This window comes from Pristis pectinata, chromosome 4 (genome assembly GCF_009764475.1).
Source record: "Pristis pectinata isolate sPriPec2 chromosome 4, sPriPec2.1.pri, whole genome shotgun sequence".
Lineage (NCBI taxonomy): Eukaryota > Metazoa > Chordata > Chondrichthyes > Rhinopristiformes > Pristidae > Pristis > Pristis pectinata.
Window position 1 is genome coordinate 120,303,513 of NC_067408.1, and position 25,202 is coordinate 120,328,714.

The 25,202-nt window shown below is 47.2% G+C and overlaps 1 protein-coding gene across 1 annotated transcript in view; it reads right to left on the minus strand.

Moving 5' to 3' along the window:
- pde9aa (phosphodiesterase 9aa) overlaps positions 1-25,202 on the minus strand; it is a 170,378-nt gene that overhangs the window by 8,032 nt on the left and 137,144 nt on the right. The window contains exons 14-17 of the mRNA XM_052014506.1: positions 22,795-22,951; positions 22,469-22,582; positions 1,708-1,812; positions 30-158 (exon numbers count right to left, since the gene is read on the minus strand). Coding sequence (XP_051870466.1) covers positions 30-158; positions 1,708-1,812; positions 22,469-22,582; positions 22,795-22,951 — 505 coding nt within the window. The remainder of the gene's footprint in view (positions 1-29; positions 159-1,707; positions 1,813-22,468; positions 22,583-22,794; positions 22,952-25,202) is intronic.

The window sequence follows — 25,202 nt, forward strand, 5'->3', positions numbered from 1 at the left end:
ACCTATTGCCTCACCCTCCTTTTACTCACTTTCATCACCGTCTCAAACAACGGGATCAGAACAAAGTTGATGAATCCGATCTGGGCTGTGGCTTTGGTCACCTTGTCCCTGTCCATGAAGGGTGCAACAGGGAGACCCTCTGCCTTCTCCCGATCACTCTGCAAGGGGACAAAGCACCGGGTTACAGTGAAATTGGATTGGGAGGGTCCTGTATGGGGGGTGGGGGGGGGGAGGTGGAATTGGGGTATGGATGATTGGTGGAAGTGGATGGATTGGGGGAAGGAGTTTGATTTGGGGAGAGTAATTGAGTGATATTGATTGGGGAAGAGATTGATTGGACGAAGAATATTGAATCGACCATTAGCTGTGGGGGGGGAGTTGATTGGGGAGGGGGATTGATTGGGGGAATGGGAATTATTAAGGTATCTGATTGGGGATCCTATTGTTGTCTGGGGAGGTGGTCTTGGTATGGGAAAGGATTGATGGGAGGGCGAGTGATTGGAGAAATGGAACAACAAACAGAACACTGGTAGAACTCGGTGGGTCAGACAACATCTGTGGAGGCAAAGGGTGTATGTTGCATTTCGGGTCTGAGAAGGAACTGCCAGTATATGGTGTATGAAGGGGATGGGATAAAGGCTGGTCGGTAATCGTTGGAACCAGAAGGGGAGGGGATGGTGGGCAGGTAGAACCAGGTGGGTGAAGAGGATGGCAGAGATAAACACTCCCTTGCCCCCACCCCCTCCAATGAATCTCCATTTCCCAGTCAATGCCCCTGCTCCAAATCAGTCTACACCCCTGACCAACCCCACTTTCTCAATCAACCCACCTCCCCCCAGTCAATACCCTTTTCTCCAGTGAAGACAAAAGAGACTTGCAGATGCTGGAATCTGGAACAACAAACAGAATGCTGGAAAAACTCAGCAGGTCAGGCAGCATCTGTGGAGGCAAAAGGTGTAAGTCAATATTCCGGGTCTGAGAGGAGCAGGAAAGATAGTATGAAGTGGGCGCAGATAGTTCCCTCTCAGTCCTGATGTAGGGTCTCGAACCAAAATGTCAACTTACACCCTTTGCCCCACAAGTTCCAGCATCTGCAGATCTCTTTTGTCTTCACTGGAGACACAGGCCGCTGCAAATAAGATGCTGGAGGAGATCAGTGTGTCAGGGAGTATCTGTGGAGGGAAATGGATAGTCGATATTTCAGGTTGAGACCCTTCATCTGGACTGGGAAACAGTGGCCTGATGATCATTGGTAAGGTCATGGCCAAGGGATGGTACAGGAGACGGTGGCTTGGGGGGAAGGTGGGTTGATTGAGGAAATGGGGTTGGTCAGGGGTGTGGAACTGATTTGGAGGGAGTGACACTGGAGCAAAGCATTGATTGGGAAATGGGGATTCATTGGGGGAGGTGAGGGAGTAGTGGGAGGGGAATTGTTCAGAGGGAGGGAGATTGATTGGGGGGGCAATTAATTACCAAGAAGGGTATTGATTGGGAAAATGGCATTGATTTGGATTGACTGGTTGGGCATTATTTAAGGGTGAAAAGGATTGGGATGAGTCTGATTTGGGGGAGGTGGATTCTTTACAGCGAGGGAGAAAGATTTTGTCGGGGGTCAAATGGGGGCAGGGAATTGACTGGGAGAGACAAATTGAGAGGGTCAGGATTACTGACTAGGCTGGGGGGAGGGTTGATTGGGGTTTTCCTTACCTGCATGAAGTATTCCTGCAGCAAGCAGTCCACCCAGGGTTCTGCCACCTCAATCGGCCTCACCTCATTTGAGATGTCGCAGCATTTGATCAGTACCATTTGTAGCTGTAGAAGAGAATGGGGAGGGTTTACATGCCCTTCATCCCTCCTCTCCTCTCCCACTTCCCTCCCTCCTCCGCCACCTCCCAACACACCCTCTGTCCCCCACCTCACCTACAACATGAGCAGGCGGTGACCTTATCCCAGTCCATCTGAAGCCCTGTGCTGTGTGGTGACGGTGAGGAGTGTGGGGGCTGCCACTGAAGTCCAGCACTGAGAACCTGTTCCCCCACCTGTTATCCTACCAGTTCTGGGGCCTGGACACTGGGCTCCATCCTTGGCCTGGGAGCTGGTCTCACATGAACACCAACTTTAAACTAGTTTGGCAGGGGGATGGGAACTCGAGTGATAAGTCAGAGCTTGGTTCATTTAGTGTACATGGATACAGAGTGTAGAAAGACTGTGAGGAAGGACAGGCAGTTGAAAGGGAAAAATGGCGGTCAGTTGGATGGACTGAAGTGTGTCTAGTGCAAGAAGAATCAGGAACAAGGGTGGTGAACTTAGACCGTGGGTAAGTATGTGGAACTATGACATGGTGGCCATTACAGAGACTAGGCTGTCACAAGGGCAGGATTGGGTGTTGGATACTCTGGGGTTTAGATGTTTCAAAAGGGACAGGGACGGAGGTAATAGAGGTGGGGGAGTGGATTTGCTGCTCAGGGACAGTATCACAGCTGTAGAAAGGGAGGATGTCCTGGAGGGATCGTGTGGGTGGAAGCCAGAAACAGGAAGGGAGCGATCACTCTATTGAGAGTATTCTACAGACCCCCCAACAGCAGCAGAGACACGGAGGAGCAGATTGAGAGGCAGATTTTGGAAAGGTGCAAAAATAACAGGGGTATTTTCATGGGTGATTTCAACTTCCCTGATATGATTGGCACCTCCTTGGTGGGGCAGAGTTTCTTTGGAGTGTCCAGGAAGGATTCCTGACACAGTATGTGGACAGACCAACTAGAGGAGAGGCCATACTGGACCTGGTACTAGGCAATTAACCTGATCAGATTTCAGATCTCTCGGTGGGAGAGCATTTTGGAGACAGTGACCATATCTTATTGACCTTTACCATAGCCTTGGAGAGGGATAGGAGCAAGCGATATGGGAAAATATTTAATTGTGGGAATTATGATGCTCTTTGGCAGGAACTGTACTTCAGGAGACGGTCACTCCCCTTAGAGCAGGTAATTCTGGAGTCCAGGAAGTAGATAGAAGGGTGACTGTCAGGGGAGGGAAAAGGAAAAAGAAAATGTACAGGCAGATAGAGCACAGGACCCCGGAGGCTGTTCCCCTCAGTAACAGGTTTTCTGCTTTGGAAGTTTTGAGGGAGGTGACCTGGCGGGGCCTAGCAGCAGTAACCAGGTCTATGGCACTAGGACCGGTCCTGCTGCTCAGAAAGGAAAGGAGGAGGCAGTAGTGATAGGGGACTCGATAGTCAGGGAAACAGACAGGAGGTTCTGTGGCAGTGAGCATGAATCCCGGATGGTTTGTTGCCTCCCAGGTGCCAGGGTCCGGGATGTCACTGATCGGGTCCACAGGATTCTAGAGCGGGAGGGAGAACAACCATAAGTCATGGTACATGTTGGTATCAACGACATAGGTAGGAAGAGGGATGAGGTCCTGAAAAGTGAGTTCAGGGAGCTAGGCAGAAGGCTGAAGAACAGGACCTCAAGGGTAGCAATCTCGGGATTGCTGCCAGTGCCACGCGATAGTGAAGGTAGGAATAGGAGGAGATGGCAAATAAATGTGTGGCTGAGAAGTTGGTGCAGGAGGGAAGGTTTTAGATTTTTGGATCATTGGGATCTCTTCTGGGGAAGGTGGGACCTGTCCAGAAAGGATGGGTTACACCTGAACCTGAGGGGGGGGCCAATATCCTTGCAGCCAGGTTTGCTGGGGTGGTTCAGGAGGGTTTAAACTAGATTGTGAGGGGGAAGGGAACCAGAGGAGTAGGTCAGAGGAAGAAGGGGATGGGCAAAAGTTAGATCTGACAGGGAGAGAGGCTTTGAGGAAGGAGAAGCAGAGTACAGGCTACAAAAGTAGCAAGATGGATGGGCTAAAATGCATTTACTTAAATGCAAGAAGCATCAGGAATAAGGGAGATTAACTGAGAGCTTGGATAAGTACATGGGACTATGATATTGTGGCTATCACAGAGACATGGCTGACATCAGGGCAGGAATGGATATTGAATATTCCTGGTTTTCAGTGTTTTAAAAAGGATAGGGGGGGGAGAAGAGGAGGAGGGGTGGCGATACTGGTCAGGGGCACTGTTACAGCTGCAGAAAGGGTAGATAATGTAGAAGAATTCTCTCTAGAGTCAATATGGGTGGAAGTTAGGAACAAGAAAGGGGCAGTTACTCTACTGGGAGTATTCTATAGGCCCCCCGGTAGCAGGAGGGATACTGAGGAGCAGATTGGGAGGCAGTTTTTGGAAAGGTGTGAAAATAACAGGGTTATTATAATGGGAGACTTCAACTTCCCAAATATTGATTGGCACCTGCTTAGTGCCAAAGGTTTAGATGGGGCGGAGTTTGTTAAGTGTGTCCAGGACGGATTCCTGACACGGTATGTTGACAGGCCAACTAGAGGGAATGCCATATTAGATCTAGTTTTAGGTAATGAACCGGGACAGGTGACAGATCTATCGGTGGGTGAGCATTTGGGGGACAGTGACCACTGCTCCATAACCTTTAGAATTGTCATGAACAGGGAAAGGAGCAAAGAGGACAGGAAGATAGTTAATTGGGGAAAGGCGAATTATGAGGCTATAAGGCGAGGACTTGAGAGTGTAAATTGGGATGACATTTTTGAAGGGAAATGTACTATAGAAATGTGGCCAATGTTCAGGGATCTTTTGCAGGATGTTAGGGATAAATTTGTCCTGGTGAGGCAGAGAAGGAATGGCAGGGTGAAGGAACCGTGGGTGACACGAGAGGTGGAACAACTAGTTAGGAAGAAGAAGGCAGTATACATAAGGTGTAAGCAGCAAGGATCAGATAGGGCTTGTGAGGAATATAGAGTAGCAAGGAAGAAACTTAAGAAAGGGCTGAGGAGAACGAGAAGGGGACACGAAAAGGCTTTGGCGAGTAGGGTTAAGGAGAATCCCAAGCCTTTTTTCTCGTACGTAAAGAGCAGAAGGATGGCTAGAGTAAAGGTAGGTCCGATTAAAGACAAAGGTGGGAGGATGTGCCTGGAAGCCGTGGAAGTGGGTGACGTTCTCAATGAATACTTCTCTTCAGTATTCACCAAGGAGAGGGGTCTTGATGAAGCTGAGGACAGTGTTGGTGAGGGTAATGCTCTAGAATATGTAGATATCAAGAGAGAGGATGTGTTGGAGCTGTTAGAAAATATTAGGACAGATAAGTCCCTGGGGCCTGACGGGATATTCCCCAGGCTGCTTCGTGAGGCGAGGGAGGAGATTGCTGAACCATTGGTTAGGATCCTTGAGTCCTCATCCATGGGGATGGTACCAGAGGATTGGAGGGTGGCGAATGTTGTCCCCTTATTCAAAAAAGGTAGTAGGGATAGTCCAGGGAATTACAGACCAGTGAGCCTTACATCTGTGGTGGGTAAGCTGTTAGAAAGGATTCTAAGAGATAGGATCTATGAGCATTTAGAGAATCATGGACTGATTAGGGACAGCCAGCATGGCTCTGTGAAGGGAAGATCTTGCCTCTTTGGCCTAATAGGGTTCTTTGAGGAGGTGACCAGGAAGATTGATGAAGGTAGTGCAGTGGATGTGGTCTACATGGATTTTACTAAGGGGTTTGATAAGGTTCCACATGGTAGGCTTCTTCAGAAGGTCAGAGGCCAAGGGATCCAGGGAGGCTTGGCAGTGTGGATTCAGAATTGCCTTGCCTGTAGAAAGAAGAGGGTTGTGGTGGCCCGAGTGCATTTGGATTGGAGGGCTGTGACTAGTGGTGTCCCACAGGGATCGGTTCTGGGACCTCTACTTTTTGTGATATTTATTAATGACTTAGATGAAGGGGTGGAAGGGTGGGTTAACAAGTTTGCAGATGACACAAATATCGGTGGTGTTGTGGATAGTGTGGAGGGCTGTCGAAGCTTACAGAAGATATTGATAGGATGCAGAACTGGGCTGACAAGTGGCAGATGGAGTTCAATCCAGAGAAGTGTGAAGTAGTACACTTTGGAAGGACAAACTCCAAGGCGGAGTACAAGGTAAATGGCAGGATTCTGGGCAGTGTAGAGGAGCAAAGTGATCTGGGGTTTCATATCCACAGATCACTGAAAGTCACCTCACAGGTGGATAGGGTAGTTAAGAAAGCTTATAGGATGTTAGCTTTCATAAGTCATGGGATCGAGTTTAAGAGCCGCGAAGTAATGATGCAGCTTTACAAAACTCTGGTTAGACCACACTTAGAGTACTATGTCCAGTTCTGGTTGCCTCATTATAGGAAGGATGTGGAGGCATTGGAGAGGGTGCAGAGGAGATTTACCAGGATGCTGCATGGATTAGAGAGTATGGATTATGAGGAGAGACTAAAGGAGATAGGGCTTTACTCATTGGAGAGAAGGAAGATGAGGGGAGACATGATAGAGGTAGATAAGATATTAAGAGGAATAGATAGAGTGGACAACCAGCGCCTCTTTTCCAGGGCACCAATGCATAAAACAAGAGGACATGGCTTTCAGTTAACGGGTGAGAAGTTCAAGGGAGATGTCAGAGTGAGGTTTTTCACCCAGAGAGTGGTTGGTGCATGGAATGCGCTGCTTGGGGTGGTGGTGGAGGCTGATATGTTGGACAAGTTCAAGAGATTGTTAGATAAGCATATGGAGGAATTTAAAATAGAGGGATATGTGGGAGGAAGGGGTTAGATAGTCTTAGGTGTGGTTTGAAGGGTGGCACAACATGGTGGGCCGAAGGGCTTGTATTGTACTGTACTGTTCTACGGTTCTATGTTCTATGGTTCTGACTTGGAAGCGTAAATTGGGAACAAATATTCTTGGGGAAGTGCACAACGGAAATGTGGAGGTTGTTCAGGGAGTACTTGCATGATGTTCTGGATAGGTTTGTCCCATTCAGGCAGGGTAAGGATGGTAGAGTGAAGGAACCATGGTTGACAAGATACGTAGAATATCTTGTCAAGAGGAAGAAAGAAGCTTACTTAAAATTTAGAAAGCGTGGATCAGACAGGGCTCTGGAGAGTTACAAGGTAGTCAGGAGGGAGCTTAAGAATGGACTTAGGAGTGCTAGAAGGGGGCATGAGAAATCTTTGGTGAGTAGAATCAAGGAAAACCCCAAGGCATTCCACACGTATGTGAAGAATAAGAGAATGACTAGACTGAGGGTAAGACTGATCAGAGATAAAAGAGAAAACATGTGCCTGATGTTGGAAGAGATAGGGGAGGTCCTTAATGAATACTTTGCTTCAGTATTCACCAGAGAGCGAGACCTTGACGTTTGTGAGGATGCCGTACGACAGACTGCTAAGGCATGTCGATGTGGGGAAAGAGGATGTGCTGGAACGATTGATAAACATTAGGATAGATAAGTCACTGGGGCCAGATGGGATATATCCAAGGTTATTATGGGACGCTAGGGAAGAGATTGCTGCACCTTTGGCGATGATCTTTGAATCCTCAATAGCTGCAGGAGTAGTGCCAGATTATCAGAGGGTGGCAAATGTTGTTCCTTTGTTTAAGAAAGGGAATAGGGATAACCCTGGGAATTATGGACCAGTGAGTCTTACTTCAGTGGTGGGCAAATTACTGGAGAAGATTGAGACAGGATTTATGGGCATTTGGAAAAGCATAGGCTAATTAGGGACAGTCAGCATGGCTTTGTGAGGGGCAGGTCGTGCCTCACAAGCCAGGTTCAATTCTTTGAGGATGTGACAAAGCACATTGATGAAGGTAGAGCAGTGGATGTAGTGTACATGGATCTTAGTAAGGCATTTGATCAGGTTCCTCATGGAAGGCTCATTCAGAAAGTCAGGAGGCATGGGATCCAGGGAAACTTGGCTGTGTGGATTCAGAATTGACTCGTCCATAGAAGACAGAGGGTGGTGGTAGACTGAGCATATTCTGCCTGGAGGTCAGTGACCAGTGGTGTTCTGCAGGGATCTGTTCTGAGACCCCTGCTCTTTGTGATTTTTCTAAATGACTTGGATGAGGATGTGGCAGGTGGGTTAGTAAGTTTGCAGATGACATGAAGGTTGGTGTTGTTGTGGATAGTGTAGAAGGTTGCTGTACACTACAACAGGACATTTTTGTAGAATGCAGAGCTGGGCTGAGAAGTGGCAGGTGGAATTCAACCCAGAAAAGTGTGTAGTGATACACTTTGGAAGATTGAATTTGAAGGCAGAATACAAGTTTAATGGCAGGACTCTTAGTAGTGCGGAGGAACAGAAGGATCTTGGGGTCCACATCCATAGGTCCCTCAAGGTTGCCACGCAGGTTGATAGGGTTGTTAAGAAGGTGTATGGCGTGTTGGCCTTCATTAGTTGGGCTATTGAGTTCTAGAGCCGCAAGGTAATGTTGCAGTTCTATAGAACTCTGGTTAGACCACACTTTGGAGTACTGTGTTCAGTTCTGGTAACCTCATTATAGGAAGGATGTGGATGCTTTAGAGAGGGTGCAGAGGAGATTTACCAGGGTGCTGCCTGATTGGAGAGTATGTCTTATGAGGATAGGTTGAGTGAGCTAGGGCTTTTCTCATTGGAGAGAAGGAGGATGAGAGGTGACTTGATAGAGGTGTACAAGATGATAAGAGGCATAGATCGAGTGGGCATTTGGAGACTTTTTCCCAGGGCGACAATGGCAAACACAAGGGGGCATAATTCTAAGGTGATTGGAGGAAGGTATAAGGGGGATGTCGGGGTAAGTTTTTTTACACAGAGAGTGGTGGGTGTGTGGAATGCATTGCCGGCAGAGGTTGTGGGGGCAGATACATTAGGGACATTTTAGACACTCTTAGATAGACACATGAATGATAGAGAAATGGGGGGCTATGTGGGAGGGAAGGGTTAGATAGATATTACAGCAGGATGAAATGTCAGCACAACATCATGGGCTGAAGGGTCTGTACTGTGCTGTAATGTTCTATGTTCTATGTAACATTGTTGAAGGAGCTGGCACTGGCTGAATGGGAACTGGGACTCCCTGAGTGACCACCCCTCCCCAGGACTAAGTGACTGCCCCTCCCCAGGAGTCCCTGAGGGACTGTATCTCCCCAGGACTCCCTCCCTAACATTACTGTTGCAGGGACAGGCAGATGTTCATGACCTTCTTAACATAGAACATAGACATAGAACAGCACAGCACAGAACAGGCCCTTGGGCCTGCAATGTTGTGCCGACATAGCTATTCCCTCCTACTTACAGAGTGCCCATGTCCCTCTATTTTCCTCTCATGCATGTGCCTATCCAAGCCCCTCTTAAATGCCCCCAATGAATTTGCCTCCACCGCCCAATCAGGCAGTGCATTCCAGTCTTCTACTCTCCTTCTGCACTAAACCCCCTACACCTACCACTACCCTTCCTCCACAAAACCCTCTCTTCAATCTCTCCTCTCTTCTTCCACTAATCTCTCTCCATCCTTTCACCAACAGCTCCCCCACTAACTCCTCTGCCACTAACCCGGACCCTCCCTACCTCTGTGTTCTCAATTGGATAACCAGCCACGGTTGGTTGCTTGAAGTCAGTTGACTCAAATGCTGTTTCCAGGAAGCTCCATTTGGGCCCATCAGAGAGAAGAGTGTGTTTCTAGCACAGTGTCCTCTGACTACAACTTCAGCAGAGTGTGGACTTTTGTGAATAATGGACTTTGAGATTATGGTGACAGTGACAGAATTAAATAAACATTCTAAGGCAAGCATGGTGGCTGATATAGTATGTGGGAGCTTATGAAAACTATTGGGATCCATGGTGACACACATCTGCAGTTAAAATCTGTGGCTTGAGGAAATTTAGCTCAGAATCGATGAGCTAGCATCTGAGCATTGGAAACTGTAATGGATCAGGGAGGGTGCAAGTTACATACTGTAGGTACTTTGTTTCCAGAGGCCTTCCCCTGTCTGAGATTATGTACTGTAGAAATGGTATAGTACTTAATCTAAGACATGTGAGGGTCTCCCTGAGGCGGGATGGGGATCTAGAATGCAGCCTTCACACTTGTTCAACAGGTACGAGATGTGTTACCCGTGTGGAAGTCGGTGAAATTGGATTGAGATGGTCACTTTGTCATGTCCATTTCTCACCTTCTCTGCAATTTAAAACTAATGTTTTCTCTCTTTCCTAGCTGTGATAAAGGCTATTTTTGACCTGAGACATTCACTCTGTTTCTCTTTCCACAAAATACACTGGGTGGAGGGTTAGGGAATTAGGGTCCAAGTCCAAAGCTCCTTGAAAGTGGCAACATGAGTAGATAAGGTGGTAAAGAAGGCGTAAGACACGCTTGCCTTCATTGGTTGGGGCGTTGAGTATAAGAGTCAGGAAGTCACGTTGTAGCTGTATAAAGCCGTGGTTAGGCTGCATTTGGAGTATTGTGTGCAGCTCTGGTCACCCTATTACCATAAGGCATAGGAGCAGAATTAGGCTCTTTGGCCCATTGAGTCTGCTCCACCATTTGATCATGGCTTATTGTCTACCTGCACTGGACTTCCTCTGTAGCTGGGACACTTCACTCTGTACTGTTGTTGTTTTTACCTGCACTGCATCAATGCACTCTGTACTGACTCAATGCACTCTGTGCTACCTCAATGCACTCTGTACTGCATCAATGCACTCTGTACTAACCCAATGTAACTGCACTGTGTAATAAATTGACCTGTACGATCGGTATGCAAGACAAGTTTTTCACTGCACCTCAATACGAGTGACAATAGTAAACCAATACCAATACCAATAACAATACCTGATTATTTTTCTCTCTCAACCCCATTCTCCTGCCTTCTCCCCATAACCTTTGACGCCCTTACTAATCAAGGACCTATCAACCTCCACTTTAAATATACCCAATGACTTGGCCTCCACAGCCGTCTGTGGCAATGAATTTCATAGGTTTGCCACCCTCTGACTGAAGAAATTTCTCCTCATCTCTGCTCTAAAGGGAGGTCCTTCTATTCTGAGGCCGTGCCCTCTTGTCCTAGACTCTCCCACTACTGGAAACATCCTCGCCACATCCACTCTATCCAGGCCTTTCAATATTCGGTAGGCTTCAATGAGATCCCCCCTCATCCTTCTGAACTCCAGCGAGTACAGGCCCAGAGCCATCAGATGCTCCTCATACATTAACCCTTTTATTCCTGGATCATTCTTGTAAACCTCCTCTGGACCCTCTCCAATGCCAGCACATCCTTCCTTAGATATGGGGCCCAAAACTGCTCACAATACTCCAAATGTGGTCTGACCAATGCCTTACAAAGCCTCAGCATTATGTCCTTGCTTTTATATTCTAGACCTCTTGAAACGAATGCTAACATTGCATTTGCCTTCCTTACTACCGACTCAACCTGCAAGTTAACCTTTAGGGAATCCTGCACTGGGACTCCCAAGTCCCTTTGCACCTCTGATTTCTGAATTTTCTCCCTGTTTAGAAAATAGTCTACAACTTTATTCCTTCTACCAAAGTGCATGACCGCACACTTCCCTGCGCTGTATTCCATCTGCCATTTCTTTGCCCATTTTCCCAAACTGTACAAGTCCTTCTGCAGACTCCCTGCTTCTTCACTACCTGCCCCTCCACCTATTTTTGTATCATCTGCAAACTTAGCCACAAAGCCATCAATTCCATCATCCAGATCATTAACATACAACGTGAAAAGTAGCAGACCCAACACTGACCCCTGCGGAACACCATTAATCACCGGCAGCCAACCAGAAAAGGCCCCCTTTATTCCCACTCTTTGCCTTCTGCCAGTCAGCCAATCTTCTATCCATGCTAGTACCTTTCCTATAATACCATGGGCTCCTATCTTGTTTAGCAGCCTCATGTGCGGCATCTTATCAAAGGCCTTCTGAAAATTCAAAGGCCATCTGAGAATTAAAGAAGAATGTGGAGCTTTTGGAAACGGTGCTGCCTGGATTAGAGAGTATGAGCTATAAGGAGAGATTGGACAAACTTAGATTGATAGTGAAGGTAGGAATAGGAGGAGGTGGCAGATAAATGCATGGCTGAGAAGCTGGTGCAGGAGGGAGAGTTTTAGATTTCTGGATCATTGGGATCTCTTCTCGGGAAGGTGGGACCTGTACAGAGAGGACGGGTTACACCCGAACCAGAAGGGGGCCAATATCCTTGCGGCGAGATTTGCTAGGGTGGTTCAGGAGGGTTTAAACTAGTTTGTGAGGGGGAAGGGAACCAGAGGAGTAGGTCAGAGGAAGAAGGGAATGGGGAAAAGTTAGATCAAACAGGTAGAGAGGCTTTGGGGAAGGAGAAGCAGAATACAGGCTATAAAAGTAGTAAGGTAGATGGACTGAAGTGTGTTTACTTAAATGCAAGAAGTGTCAGGAATAAGGGGGATGAACTGAGGGCTTGGATAAGTATGGGGGACTACGATATCGTGGCTACTACTGAGACGTGGCTGACATCAGGAGAGGAGTGGATATTGAATATTGGTTTTTGGTGTTTTGAGAGGGATAGGGAAGGGGGAAGAAGAGGTGGAGGGGGTGGCGATACTGATCAGGGACACTGTTACGGCTGTGGAAAAGATGGATGTTGTAGAAGGATCATCTCCAGAGTCCGTATGTGTGGAATTAAGGAACAAGAAAGGAGCAGTTACTCTACTAGGAGTATTCTATAGGCCCCCCGGTAGCAGTAGAGATATAGAGGAGCAGATTGGCAGGCAGTGTTTGGAGAGAAGCAGAAATAGCAGGGTTGTTATAATGGGAGACTTCAACTTCCCAAATATAGACTGGAACCTGCTTAGTGCCAAAGGTTTGGATGGGACGGAATTTGTTAAGTGTGTCCAGGAGGTATTCCTGACGCAGTATGTTGACAGGCCGACTAGAGGGAATGCCATGTTAGATCCAGTTTTAGGAAATGAACCGGGACAGGTGAAGGATCTATTGGTGGGTGAGCATTTGGGGGACAGTGACCATTGCTCCATAACCTTTAAAATTGTCATGGACAGGGACAGGTGCAGAGAGGACAAGAGGTTTTTCAATTGGGGAAGGGCTAACTACGAGGCTATAAGGAGAGAACTTGGGAGTGTAAATTGGGATGTCCTTTTTGAAGGAAAATGTACCATGGAGATGTGGTCAATATTCAGGGATCTTATGCAGGATGTTAGGGATAAATATGTCCCGGTGAGGCAGAGAAGGAATGGCAGGGTGAAGGAACCGTGGGTGATGAGAGAGGTGGAACGACTTGTTAGGGAGAAGAAGGTAGCATACGTGAGGTATAAGCAGCAAGGTTCAGACAGGGCCCGTGAGGAATATAGGGTAGCGAGGAAGGAACTTAAGAAAGGGCTGAGGAGAGCTAGAAGGGGACATGAAAAGGCTTTGGCTAGTAGGGTTAAGGAAAATCCCAAGGCCTTTTTCAAGTATGTGAAGGGTAGGAGGATGGCTAGGGTGAAGGTAGGTCCGATTAAGGACAAAGGTGGGAGAATTTGCCTGGAGGCGGCGGAAGTGGGAGAAGTTCTCAATGAGTACTTCTCTTCGGTATTCACCCGGGAGAGGGGTCTTGATGACGTGGAAGGGAGTGCAGGTAGGGGTAATGTTCTCGAGGTTGTTGATATCAAGAGAGAGGATGTGTTGAAATTGTTAAATAATATTAAGACAGATAAATCTCCGGGGCCTGACGGGGTTTACCCCAGGCTGCTTCGAGAGGCTAGGGAGGAGATTGCTGAACCGCTGGTAAGGATCTTTGAGTCCTCATTGTCTACGGGGGTGGTGCCGGAGGATTGGAGGGTTGTGAATGTTGCCCCCTTGTTCAAAAAAGGTAATAGGGATAGGCCAGGGAATTATAGACCAGTGAGTCTCACGTCTGTGGTGGGTAAGCTGTTAGAAAGGATTCTAAGGGATAGGATTTATGAACACCTTGAGAATCATGGACTGATTAGGGACAGCCAGCATGGCTTTGTGAAGGGAAGATCTTGCCTCACAAGCCTGATAGAGTTCTTTGAGGAGGTGACCAGGAAGATTGATGAGGGCAGTGCGGTGGATGTGGTTTACATGGATTTTAGTAAGGCATTTGATAGGGTTCCTCATGGTAGGCTTCTTCAGAAGGTCAGAGGCCAAGGGATCCAAGGAAGCTTGGCTGTGTGGATTAGGAATTGGCTTGCATGTAGAAAGCAGAGGGTTGTGGTGGAAGGAGTGCCCTCGGATTGGAAGGCAGTGACTAGTGGTGTCCCGCAGGGATCAGTTCTGGGACCTCTACTTTTTGTGATATTTATAGATGACTTAGATGAGGGGGTGGAAGGCTGGGTTAGTAAGTTTGCGGACGACACTAAGGTAGGCGGTGTTGTGGATAGTGTGGAGGGCTGTCGAAGCTTACAGAGGGATATTGATGGGATGCAGAGCTGGGCTGACAAGTGGCAGATGGAGTTCAATCCGGAGAAGTGTGAGGTGGTACACTTTGGAAGGACAAACTCCAGGGCAGAGTACTGGGTGAATGGCAAGGTACTTGGCAGTGTGGAGGAGCAGAGGGATCTGGGGGTTCATATTCACAGTTCATTGAAAGTTGCCTCACAGGTGGAAAGAGCAGTTAAGAAGACCAAAGGGATGTTGGTTTTCATAAGTCGCGGGATTGAGTTTAAGAGCTGTGAGGTGATGATGCAGCTTTACAAAACTCTAGTTAGGCCACACTTAGAGTACTGTGTTCAGTTCTGGTCGCCTCATTATGGGAAGGATGTGGAGGTATTGGAGAGGGTGCAGAGGAGATTTACCAGGAATCTGCCTGGATTGGAGAGTATTGAATATGAGGAGAGGCTTAAGGTGCTAGGGCTTTATTCACTGGAAAGGAGGAGGATGAGAGGAGACATGATAGAGGTATATAAAATATTGAGAGGAATAGATAGAGTAGACAGTCAGCGCCTCCTTCCCAGGGCACCAATGCTCAAGATGAGAGGTCATGGCTTTAAGGTTATGGGTGGGAGGTTCAGGGGAGATGTCAGAGGGAGGTTTTTCACCCAAAGAGTGGTTGGTGCATGGAATGCACTGCCTGGGGTGGTGGTGGAGGCAGATACATTGAACAGGTTCATGAGCTTGTTGGATAGGCATATGGAGGAACGTGAGATAGAGGGATATGCGGGAGGAAGGGGTTAGGTAGTGTGAGGGTGGTCTGATGGACGGCACAACATGGTGGGCCGAAGGGCCTGTTTTGTGCTGTATGGCTCTATGGTTCTATGGTTCTATGGTTTTCTCTGGAATGTTGGAGGCTGAGGAGAGACCTGATGGAAGTGTAGAAAATTGTGAGAGACATAGATAAGGTAGATAGTTGATCTTTTTCCCAGGATAGAAATATCAAACACCAGAGGCCATAGGATTAAGGTGAGAGGGGAAGGTTTAAAGGAGATGTGCGGGGTTGGTTTTTTTCACACAGAGAGCAGTGGGTGCTTGGAAAGTGCTGCCAAGGGAAATGATGGAAGTAGATACGATAGTGACATTCAGACATCACGTGAACAGGCAGGGAATGGAGGGAAATGGATCATGTGAAGGCAGAAGAGACATGGCACGGTAGCGTAGTGGTTAGCACAACGCTATTACGGCGCCAGCGATCAGGGTTCAATTCCTGTCACTGTCTGTAAGGAGTTTGTACGTTCTCCCGGTGTCTGCTTGGGTTTCCTCCGGGTGCTCTGGTTTCCTCCCATATTCTAAAAAAGACGTATGGGTTGGTTAATTTGGGGGTTTAAAATGGGCGGCGTGGACTCGTTGGGCCGGAAGGGCCTGTTACCACACTGTAAATAAAAATAAAATTTAAAAAAAAATTTAATTTAAGAAGTAGTTTAATTTATCATTGTTTCTGGCACAGACATGATGGGCCAAAGGGCTGTTCCTGTACTGTACTCGTCTACGTTCTACATTAGAGGCCGGCTGACCTGCTTAGTGTTTCCAGCACTCTTTGTTGTCATTTCAGATTTCCAGCATCTGCAATTTTTTGCAGATTTTCAGGTAAATTTTAGAGTTAGTACATTGTAATGAGAAAAGGTTAATTGATAACTTTGTGGTTAAAGGGGGCCTTAAGGGAAAATGGATTATATGATAAAGTTTTATATAAAGATTGAAAGTGATTTAATTCAATTTAACAGGGGTCTTAAATCTGAACAAAACAAATTATGAAGGCATGATATTGTAGATTGGGAAATTACATTACTGGTTTAGAGTCATTCCTTTTAAATGGTTAACATGTACAGAATTAATACAAAGTTTATAATTAATATATAGAATTTAAAGCAAAGCAAAACAAATAAAATGGTCCTGCCTTGGCTATCAGGAGAGACTAAAGAATGTATTACATTAAATAACATTGTCAAAGAAGCAGTAAACTAGTGGATTAGGGAAAGTTCAGAATTGGCAAAGGAGCCAACTATAGGGCAGTTCAGAAAGCTTATGGGACGTCAGTTTCATAAGTCGTGGGATCGCATTTAAGAGCTGCGAAGTAATGATGCAGCTTTACAAAACTCTGGTTAGACTACACTTAGAGTACTGTGTCCAATTCTGGTCACCTCATTATAGGAAGGATGTGGCGGCGTTGGAAAGGGTGCAGAGGAGATTTACCAGGATGCTGCCTGGACTAGGGAGTATGGATTATGAGGAGAGACTAAAGGAGCTAGGGCTTTACTCATTGGAGAGAAGAAGGATGAGGGGAGACATGATAGAGGTGTACAAAATATTAAGAGGAATAGATAGAGTGGACAGCCAGCGGCTCTTTCCCAGGGCACCGATGCTCAATACAAGAGGGCATGGCTTTAAGGTAATGGGGGGCAAGTTCAAGGGAGATGTCAGAGGGAGGTTTTTCACCCAGAGAGTGGTTGGGGCGTGGAATGCACTGCCTGGGGTGGTGGTGGAGGCTGATACGTTGGTCAAGTTCAAGAGATTGTTAGATAAGCATATAGAGGAATTTAAGATAGAGGGATATGTGGGAGGAAGGGGTTAGATAATCTTAGGAATGGTTTGAAGGTCGGCACAACATGGTGGGCTGAAGGGCCTGTATTGTGCTGTATTGTTCTATGGTTCCATGAGCACCAGAGCATCAACAAGAGAATGTAGAATATAACAACAGCTTGGTGAGAAACTTGAAAATAGATTGTAAGAACTCCTAAAGAGATGGAAATGCAAAAGATTTAGCTAAAATTCAATGAGTGCTTTCCCAAGGCTGAGATGAGAGAAATTATATTGAGGAATAATGAAATGGCAAAGAGAGAAAATATTTTGTGTCTGTCCTAAATATTTTGTGTCTGTTCACCCGCTGTTTAAAAAGGGGGTGAAAAAAACTTCGGAGGTTTCGTTGGTTTCGTTTTGGCAGGCGTCGGGACTTCGGAACAGGTACATTTTTTTAAATAAGTTTTTTTATATATAAGTTTTTTTTAAATAAATTCTCATTGGGAATAGTGGGGGCAGGAATGTGCAGGCGCGTCATGTCAGCAGGTAAAGCGGGCAATTTAAAAAGAAAACCGCCATATCCAGCGGGCAGCGTCGGAGCGGGCAGTGGAGTGAGAGGGAGCAGAGTGGTTGGGCTTTGGCTCAACGGGCTTTGGCGTAAAGGGGCAAGGAAAGATAGGTGACTTGAGTAAAGGAAGGGGTATGAGTGCAGTCTCCTGTACTCGGTGTCAGATGTGGGAGTTCCCGGAGTCTCCCTGCCTCCGGGAGGGCTACATCTGCATCTGCACCCGGTGTGTCGAGCTGCAGCTCCTGAGGGACCGTGTTAGGGAACTGGAGCTGCAGCTCGATGACCTTCGTCTGATCAGGGAGAGTGAGGAGGTGATAGAGAGGAGTTATAGGCAGGTGGTCACACCGGGGTCACGGGAGTGAGGCAAGTGGGTCACCGTCAGGAGGGGGAAGGGGAAGAGTCAGGTACTAGAGAGTGACCCTGTGGCTGTACCCCTTGACAATAAGTACTCCTGCTTGAGTACTGTTGGGGGAGACAGCCTACCTGAGGGAAGCAACAGTGGCCGTGCCTCTGGCACAGAGTCCGGCCCTGTGGCTCAGATGGGTAGGGAAGGAGAGAGGAGGGCAGTAGTGATAGGGGACTCTATAGTTAGGGGGAAGACAGGCGATTCTGTGGATGTAGGAAGGAAACTCCGATGGTAGTTTGCCTCCCAGGTGCCAGGGTCCGGGATGTTTCAGATTGCGTCCAAGATATCCTGCAGTGGGAGGGAGAGCAGCCAGAGGTCGTGGTACATATTGGCACCAACAACATAGGTAAGGAAAGGAATGAGGTCCTGAGAAAAGACTACAGGGAGTTAGGAAGGAAGTTGAGAAGCAGGACCACAAAGGTAGTAATTTCAGGATTACTGCCTGTGCCAAGTGACATTGGGTACAGGAATAGAGTGAGGGGGAGGTTAAATGCATGGCCAAGGGATTGGAGTAAGGAGCAGGGATTCAGATTTCTGGATCATTGGGGCTTCTTTTGGGGCAGGATTGACCTGTACAAAGAGGATGGGTTGCACTTGAATCCCAGGGGGACCAATATCCTGGCGGGGAGATTTTCTAAGGCTCCTGGGGGGAGTTTAAACTAGAATTGTTGGGGGGTGGGATCCGAACTGGAGAGACTGGGGAAGAGGTGTTTGGCTCTCAAATAGAGAAAGCTAGTAGTCGGTACGAGAGGGAGGACAGGCAGGTGATAGAGAAGGGACGCGCTCAGACCGGTTTGAGATGTGTCTATTTTAACGCAAGGAGTATTGTGAACAAGGCGAATGAGCTTAGTGCTTGGATAAATACTTGGAGCTACGATGTGGTGGTCATTACAGAGACTTGGATGGCTCGGGGACTGGAATGGTTGCTTCAAGTGCCGGGTTTTAGATGTTTCAGAAAGGACAGGGAAGGAGGGAGGTAAAAGAGGTGGGGGCATGGCACTGTTGATCAGAGATAGTGTCACGGCTGCGGAAAAGGTGGACGTCATGGAGGGACTGTCTATGGAGTCTCTGTGGGTGGAGGTTAGGAACAAGAAAGGGTCAATAACTTTACTGGGTGTTTTTTATAGGCCGTCCAATAGTAACAGGAATATTGAGGAGCAGATAGGGAAGCAGAGCCTAGAAAGCTGTGAGAATAACAGAGTTGTTGTGATGGGAGATATTAATTTCCCAAACATCGATTTGCATCTCCAGACAGTGAGGGTTTTAGATGGGGTGGAGTTTGTTAAGTGTGTTCAGGAAGGATTCTTGACACAATATTTAGATAGGCCTATAAGAGGAGAGGCTGTGCTTGATTTGGTATTGGGTAATGAACCTGGTCAGGTGTCAGATCTCTCAGTGGGTGAACATTTTGAAGATAGTGATCATAATTCTATCTCCTTTATGATAGCACTGGAGAGAGATAGGAACAGACAGACTAGAAAGGCGTTTACTTGGAGTAAAGGGAATTATGAGGCTCTCAGGCAGGAAATTGGAAGATTAAATTGGGAACAGATGTTCTCAGGGAAAAGTACGGAAGAAATGTGGCAAATATTCAGGGGATATTTGTGTGGAGTTCTGCATAGACATGTTCCAATGAGACAGGGGAGTCACGAGAGGATACAGGAATCGTGGTGTACAAAGGCTATAATAAATCCAGTCAAAAGGAAAAGAAAAGCATACAAAAGGTACAGAGAGCTTGGTAATGTTAGAGATCTGGAAGAGTATAAGGCTAACAGGAAGTAGCTTAAGAAGGAAATTAGGAGAGCCAGGAGGGGACATGAGAAGGCCTTGGCGGGCAGGATTAAGGAAAACCCCAAGGCATTCTACAGGTATGTGAAGAGCAAAAGGATAAGATGTGAGAGAATTGGGCCTATCAAGTGCAGCAGTGGGAAAGTGTGTATGGATCCGGAAGAAATAGCGGAGGTACTTAATGAATACTTTACATCAGTATTCACTATGGAAAAAAGATCTGGGGGATTGTAGTGAGGACTTGCAGCAGGCTGAAAAGCTTGAGCATGTAGATATTAGGAAAGAGGAGGTGCTGAAACTTTTGGAAAGTATCAAGTTGGATAAGTCGCCGGGACCGGATGAGTTGTACCCCAGGCTGCTTGGGAGACGAGGGAAGAGATTGCAGAGCCTCTGATGATGATCTTTGCATCTTCGATGGAGACGGAAGAGGTTCCAGAAGATTGGAGGGTTGCAGATGTTGTTCCCTTATTCAAGAAAGGGAGTAGAGATAGCCCAGGAAATTATAGACCAGTGAGTCTTGCCTCAGTGGTTGGTAAGCTGATGGACAAGATCCTGAGAGGCAGGATTTATTTGGAGAGGTATAATATGATTAGAAATAGTCAGCATGGCTTTGTCAAGGACAGGTTCTGCCTTACGAGCCTGATTGAATTTCTTGCGGATGTGACTAAACACATTGATGACGGGAGAGCAGTAGGTGTAGTGTATGTGGATTTCAGCAAGGCATTTGATAAGGTACCCCGTGCAAGGGTTATGGAGAAGGTGAGGAGACATGGGATCCAAGGGGATATTGCAATGTGGATCCAGAACTGGCTGGCCCACAGAAGGCAAAGAGTGGTTGTTGAAGGGTCGTATTCTGAGTGGAGGTCAGTGACCAGTGGTGTACCTCAGTGGTCTGTACTGGGACCCTTACTCTTTGTGATTTTTATAAACAACCTGGATGAGGAAGCGGAGCAGTGGGTTAGTAAGTTTGTGGATGACACGAAGGTTGGGGGTGTTGTGGATAGTTTGGAGGGCTGTGAGAGGTTACAGAGGGACATAGATAGCATGCAGAGTTGGGCTGAGAAGTGGCAGATGCAGTTCAACCCAGATAAGTGTGAAGTGGTTCATTTTGGTAGGTCAAATATGTTGGTGGAATATAGTCTTAATGGTAGGACACTTGGCAGTGTGGAGGATCAGAGGGATCTTGGGGTCCGAGTCCATAGGACGCTCAAAGCGGCTGTGCAGGTGGACTCTGTGGTTAAGAAGGCATATGGGGTATTGTCCTTCATCAATCGGGGAATTGAATTTAGGAGCCAAGAAGTAATGTTGCAACTATATCGGTCCCTGGTCAGACCCCACTTGGAGTATTGTGCTCAGTTCTGGTCGCCTCACTACAGGAAGGATGTGGAAGCCATAGAAAGGGTGCAGAGGAGATTTACAAGGATGCTGCCTGGAATGCGGAGCATGCCTTATGAAAGCAGGTTGAGAGAACTCGGCCTTTTCTCCTTGGAGCAACGGAGGATGAGAGGGGACCTGATAGAGGTGTATAAGCTGATGAGAGGCATTGATCGGGTGGATAGTCAGAGGCTTTTCCCCAGGGCTGAAATGGTGACCACAAGAGGACATAGGTTTAAGGTGCTGGGGAGTAGGTATAGAGGAGATGTCAGGAGTAAATTTTTTACTCGAGAGTGGTGAGTGCATGGAATGGGCTGCCAGCAACGATGGTGGAGACAGATACGATAGGGTCTTTTAATAGACTGTTGGATAGGTACATGGGGCTGAGAAAAATAGAGGGCTATGGGTAAGCCTAGTAATTTCTAGGGTAGGGATGTGTTCGGCAAAGCTTTGTGGGCCAAAGGGCCTGAATTGTGCTGTTGGTTTTTCTATGTTTCTATGTTTCCTTGCAGAAAAAGACCCAAAACTCTCAGAAATAGTGCAGAACAACAGGTATGGTGTGAAAGAGGAACTCAAGGAAATTGGCATAAATAATAAAAAAATCATTAGAGGAGTGAATGGAGTTGAACGATGTACCTTATGCCCTCCTCAATGATATGGATGAGGGGAGCAAGTGTAATATACCCAAGTTTACTGATAATACAAAAATGGCACTGTGGGCTGTATGGAGGATGCAGAGAAGCTTCAGTGGGAAGTAGAACAGTGAAGTGAATGGGGAGGGTGCAACATATATTGGAAAATCTTAAGGTCATCCAGTTGGTAGAAAAAACTGAAAGTGAAGTATAAGGCGTTGATGTTCAGAGGGACCTGGGTACATGAATCACAAAGGCAACATGTTGGGTCAACAAACAATTAGGAAAACAAACAGTATTGAAGTACAAAAATAGAGATGCTCTCTCCTATTATAAAAGGCCATGGTAAAACCATACAAATCTAATGTCCCTACCTTTGGAACTTGCCATAGAGGGTGTGCAGTGAAGGTTAACCAAAATGATTTCTAGGATGGCCAGTTTGTTATATGAAGAGAGGGTGAGTGTTTTTCTTGTGTTTAGAAGAATGTGAAGTGACCCTCAGTGAAACATAAAACATTCAGGATTGACAGGGTAGACGATGGGTTGATGCTCCGTGTGCCATATGTCTAGAACAGTTCAGCTTCAAAGTAAGGGGTAGGTCACTCAGGACAGATGGGGAGAAACTTCTTCACCCAAAGGATAGTGAATTTTAGAGTTTTCTACCCAAGAACATGACAGAGGGTCTGCAAATGAGTGTATTCACTGAGATTAGTGGGTTTTTGGATATCAAGGGATACCGGGTTAGTGCAGGAAAGCAGCAACATTAAAGGATCTTGTAGAATGGTGGAGCAGGAACATAAGGCCAAATTGGGCTCCTCCTGCTCCTGTACCTTATGCCCTCATCCTCTCTCCATGGCACTGTTTCTTTGGTGCTTTGGCTTCCATCTCTGACACTCACACAAGTCACATCATCCTTGTTGGTGAAATCAAAGGTGTCAATTTTTTGTTTGAATGAATCCAGGATCTCCCCATGCCGAGCCATGTCTGTGGCCAGGATCAGTGTGATGATGCCCTGTAATAGATATAGTACTTGGTCAGTTTGACTCCAGACAATGACACAAATTTGTTCCCACACCTTCTCCTGATGGTGTCGATCCCTCTCTTGGGGACAGGGCCAGATTCCCAGCTCCTGCATCACACCTGACCATTCTTAGTTCCTGGGTTGAGATCAGGTGTGGTATTTGCCTCCTTTCTGCTGGTCTAGCCCTGAGCCCTCACACTCACCTGCCGGATCTGCTTGGCAATCTCTGGGTCCATGTTGCTGAAGATATTGCACTCGGGCTGTGAGAAGATCTGGAAAGCGATGGCGCAGTGATGGTTTTCCAGAGGTGAGATGTCATTGTAGCGGACTGCAAGCTCAGTGCGAGCGTTTATTTGGTAGCTGTTAAAGAGAGGGGCAAGATCCAGTAATGGTAGTCTCAGTATCTGAATTAGCCACCCACCACCAGATTGACCCAGTTTTATCATGGATTAAGCCAGCTTAATGAAATTAGAGAATTGGCAGTAGGAATATGTCATTTTGACTTTCATCAATTGTGACTGATCTTTTCCCTCAGCACTAGTATTGGCTCACACAGCACAGAAACAGGACCTTCGGCCCAACTGGTCCACGCCAACCAAGATGCCCATCTAAGCTAGTCCCATTTGCCCACATTTGGCCCATATCTCTCTAAACCTTTCCTATCCATGTACCTGTGCAAGTGTCTTTTAAATGTTGTTAATGATCCTGCCTCAACCACTTCCTCTGGCAGCTTGGTCCATCCACTGACCATCCTCTGGGTGAAAAAGTTGCTTCTCAGGTTTGTACTAAGTCCCTTCCCTCTCACCTTAAACCCATGCCCTCTAGTTCTTGATTCCCCAAACCAGGGAAAAAGACTGAGTGCACTCACCCTATCTATGCCCCTCATGATTTCATACACCTTGATAAGATCACCCCTTGTTCTCCAACACTGTACCCAAATCCCTTTATTCCCTTAATATCCTGAAATCCATCAATCTCTGTTTCAAATGAACTGACAACGGAACCTCCACAGCCTGTCAGGGTGAAGAATTCCAAAGATTCAACACTCTGTGATTGAAGGACTTTTTCCTTGACTCAGTCCTTAAGTGGCCTCCTCCTCATTCTGAGTATTGTCCCAGCCTGACCCAAGATTTACACTGTGACTTACACTGGAAGAATGTGTAATCTTGCAAGAACAGATATTCTGGGCTGTGTTTGGGTATGCTCCTATAACCTTGTAAATGTAATTCCACAATTTACCAAAGGAGGGAGAGAAGAAATGGGGAACAATGGAATTGTGAGTCTAATACCAGTTGTGGAGAAAATTCTGTCATCTATCATTAAGGAAGTGGTAACAGGTCACTTAGAAACTAATATAGAGTTCGGCAGAGTCCACATGCATTGATACATTGCTGTTCCTCGGTAGTATAGTGGTCAGTATCCCTGCCTGTTGCGCGGGAGACCAGGGTTCAATTCCCTGCCGGGAGATAAGTTTTGGGGGCGGCACAGTAGCATAGCGGTTAGCGTAACACTATTACAGCACCAGTGACCTGGGTTCAATTCCCGCTGCTGCCTGTAAGGAGTTTATATGTTCTCCCCGTGTCTGCGTGGGTTTCCTCTGGGTGCTATGAGAGGCATAGATAAGGTGGATGGTAGCAGTCTTTTCTCCAGAGTGGGGCAGTCCAAAACTAGGGGGCATGGGTTAAGGGTGAGACGAGAAAGACCTGTGGAGCAACTTTTTCACACGGTGGTGAGTATATGGAACGAGCTGCCAGAGGAAGTTCACACCCATATCTCTGCAATTTCCCACACCTCTGCTCTCACCCCCACCCCTCCCAGACCCAACAGGGATAAGGTTCCCCTTAGGCTCACATTTCATCCCACCAGCCTACGTATCCAACACATCATTCTCTGCCACTTCCGCCATCTCCAACAGGACCCCTCTACCAAGCATATCTTCCCCTCCCCACCCCTTTCTGCCTTTCGCAGGGACCGCTCTCTCCACAACTCCCTAGTTCACTCCTACCCCCCACCCATCCTGCTCCCACCCTGGGAACTTTCCACTGCCCCTGCCATAGGTGCAACACCTGCCCCTACACCACCTCCATCCAGAGACCCAAACAGTCCTTTCTGGTGATACAGAGATGCACCTGCACCTCCCTTAATATCTTCTACTGCATTCGGTGCTCCAAGTGTGGCCTCCTCTACACTGGTGAGACCAAACACAGACTAGGCGACCGTTTCGCAGAACACCTGCGCTCTGTCCGTAACCACGATCTGCATCTCCCCGTTGCCAGTCACTTCAATCCCCCTCCCACACTATCACTGATATGTCAGTCCTCGGCCTCCTCCACTGCCAGGAGAATTCCAAGCGCAAATTAGAGGAACGGCACCTAATTTTCCCTCTTGGAACCTTGCAGCCTAACGGCATGAACATTGAATTCTCCCACTTTAAGTAACCCCCACCCCCCTTCGCGACATACCCCAACCCCCACCATTCTTCTTCTCTTCCTCCCTTTCCTAACCTATCTTTCCTTTTCCAACACCCCCTTTTTTCCCTTCTTTTTCCTTTCTCTCCTTACCTTTGACCCATCCCCTGGTGGATCTGCCCTCCCCTCCTCCCCCACACCTG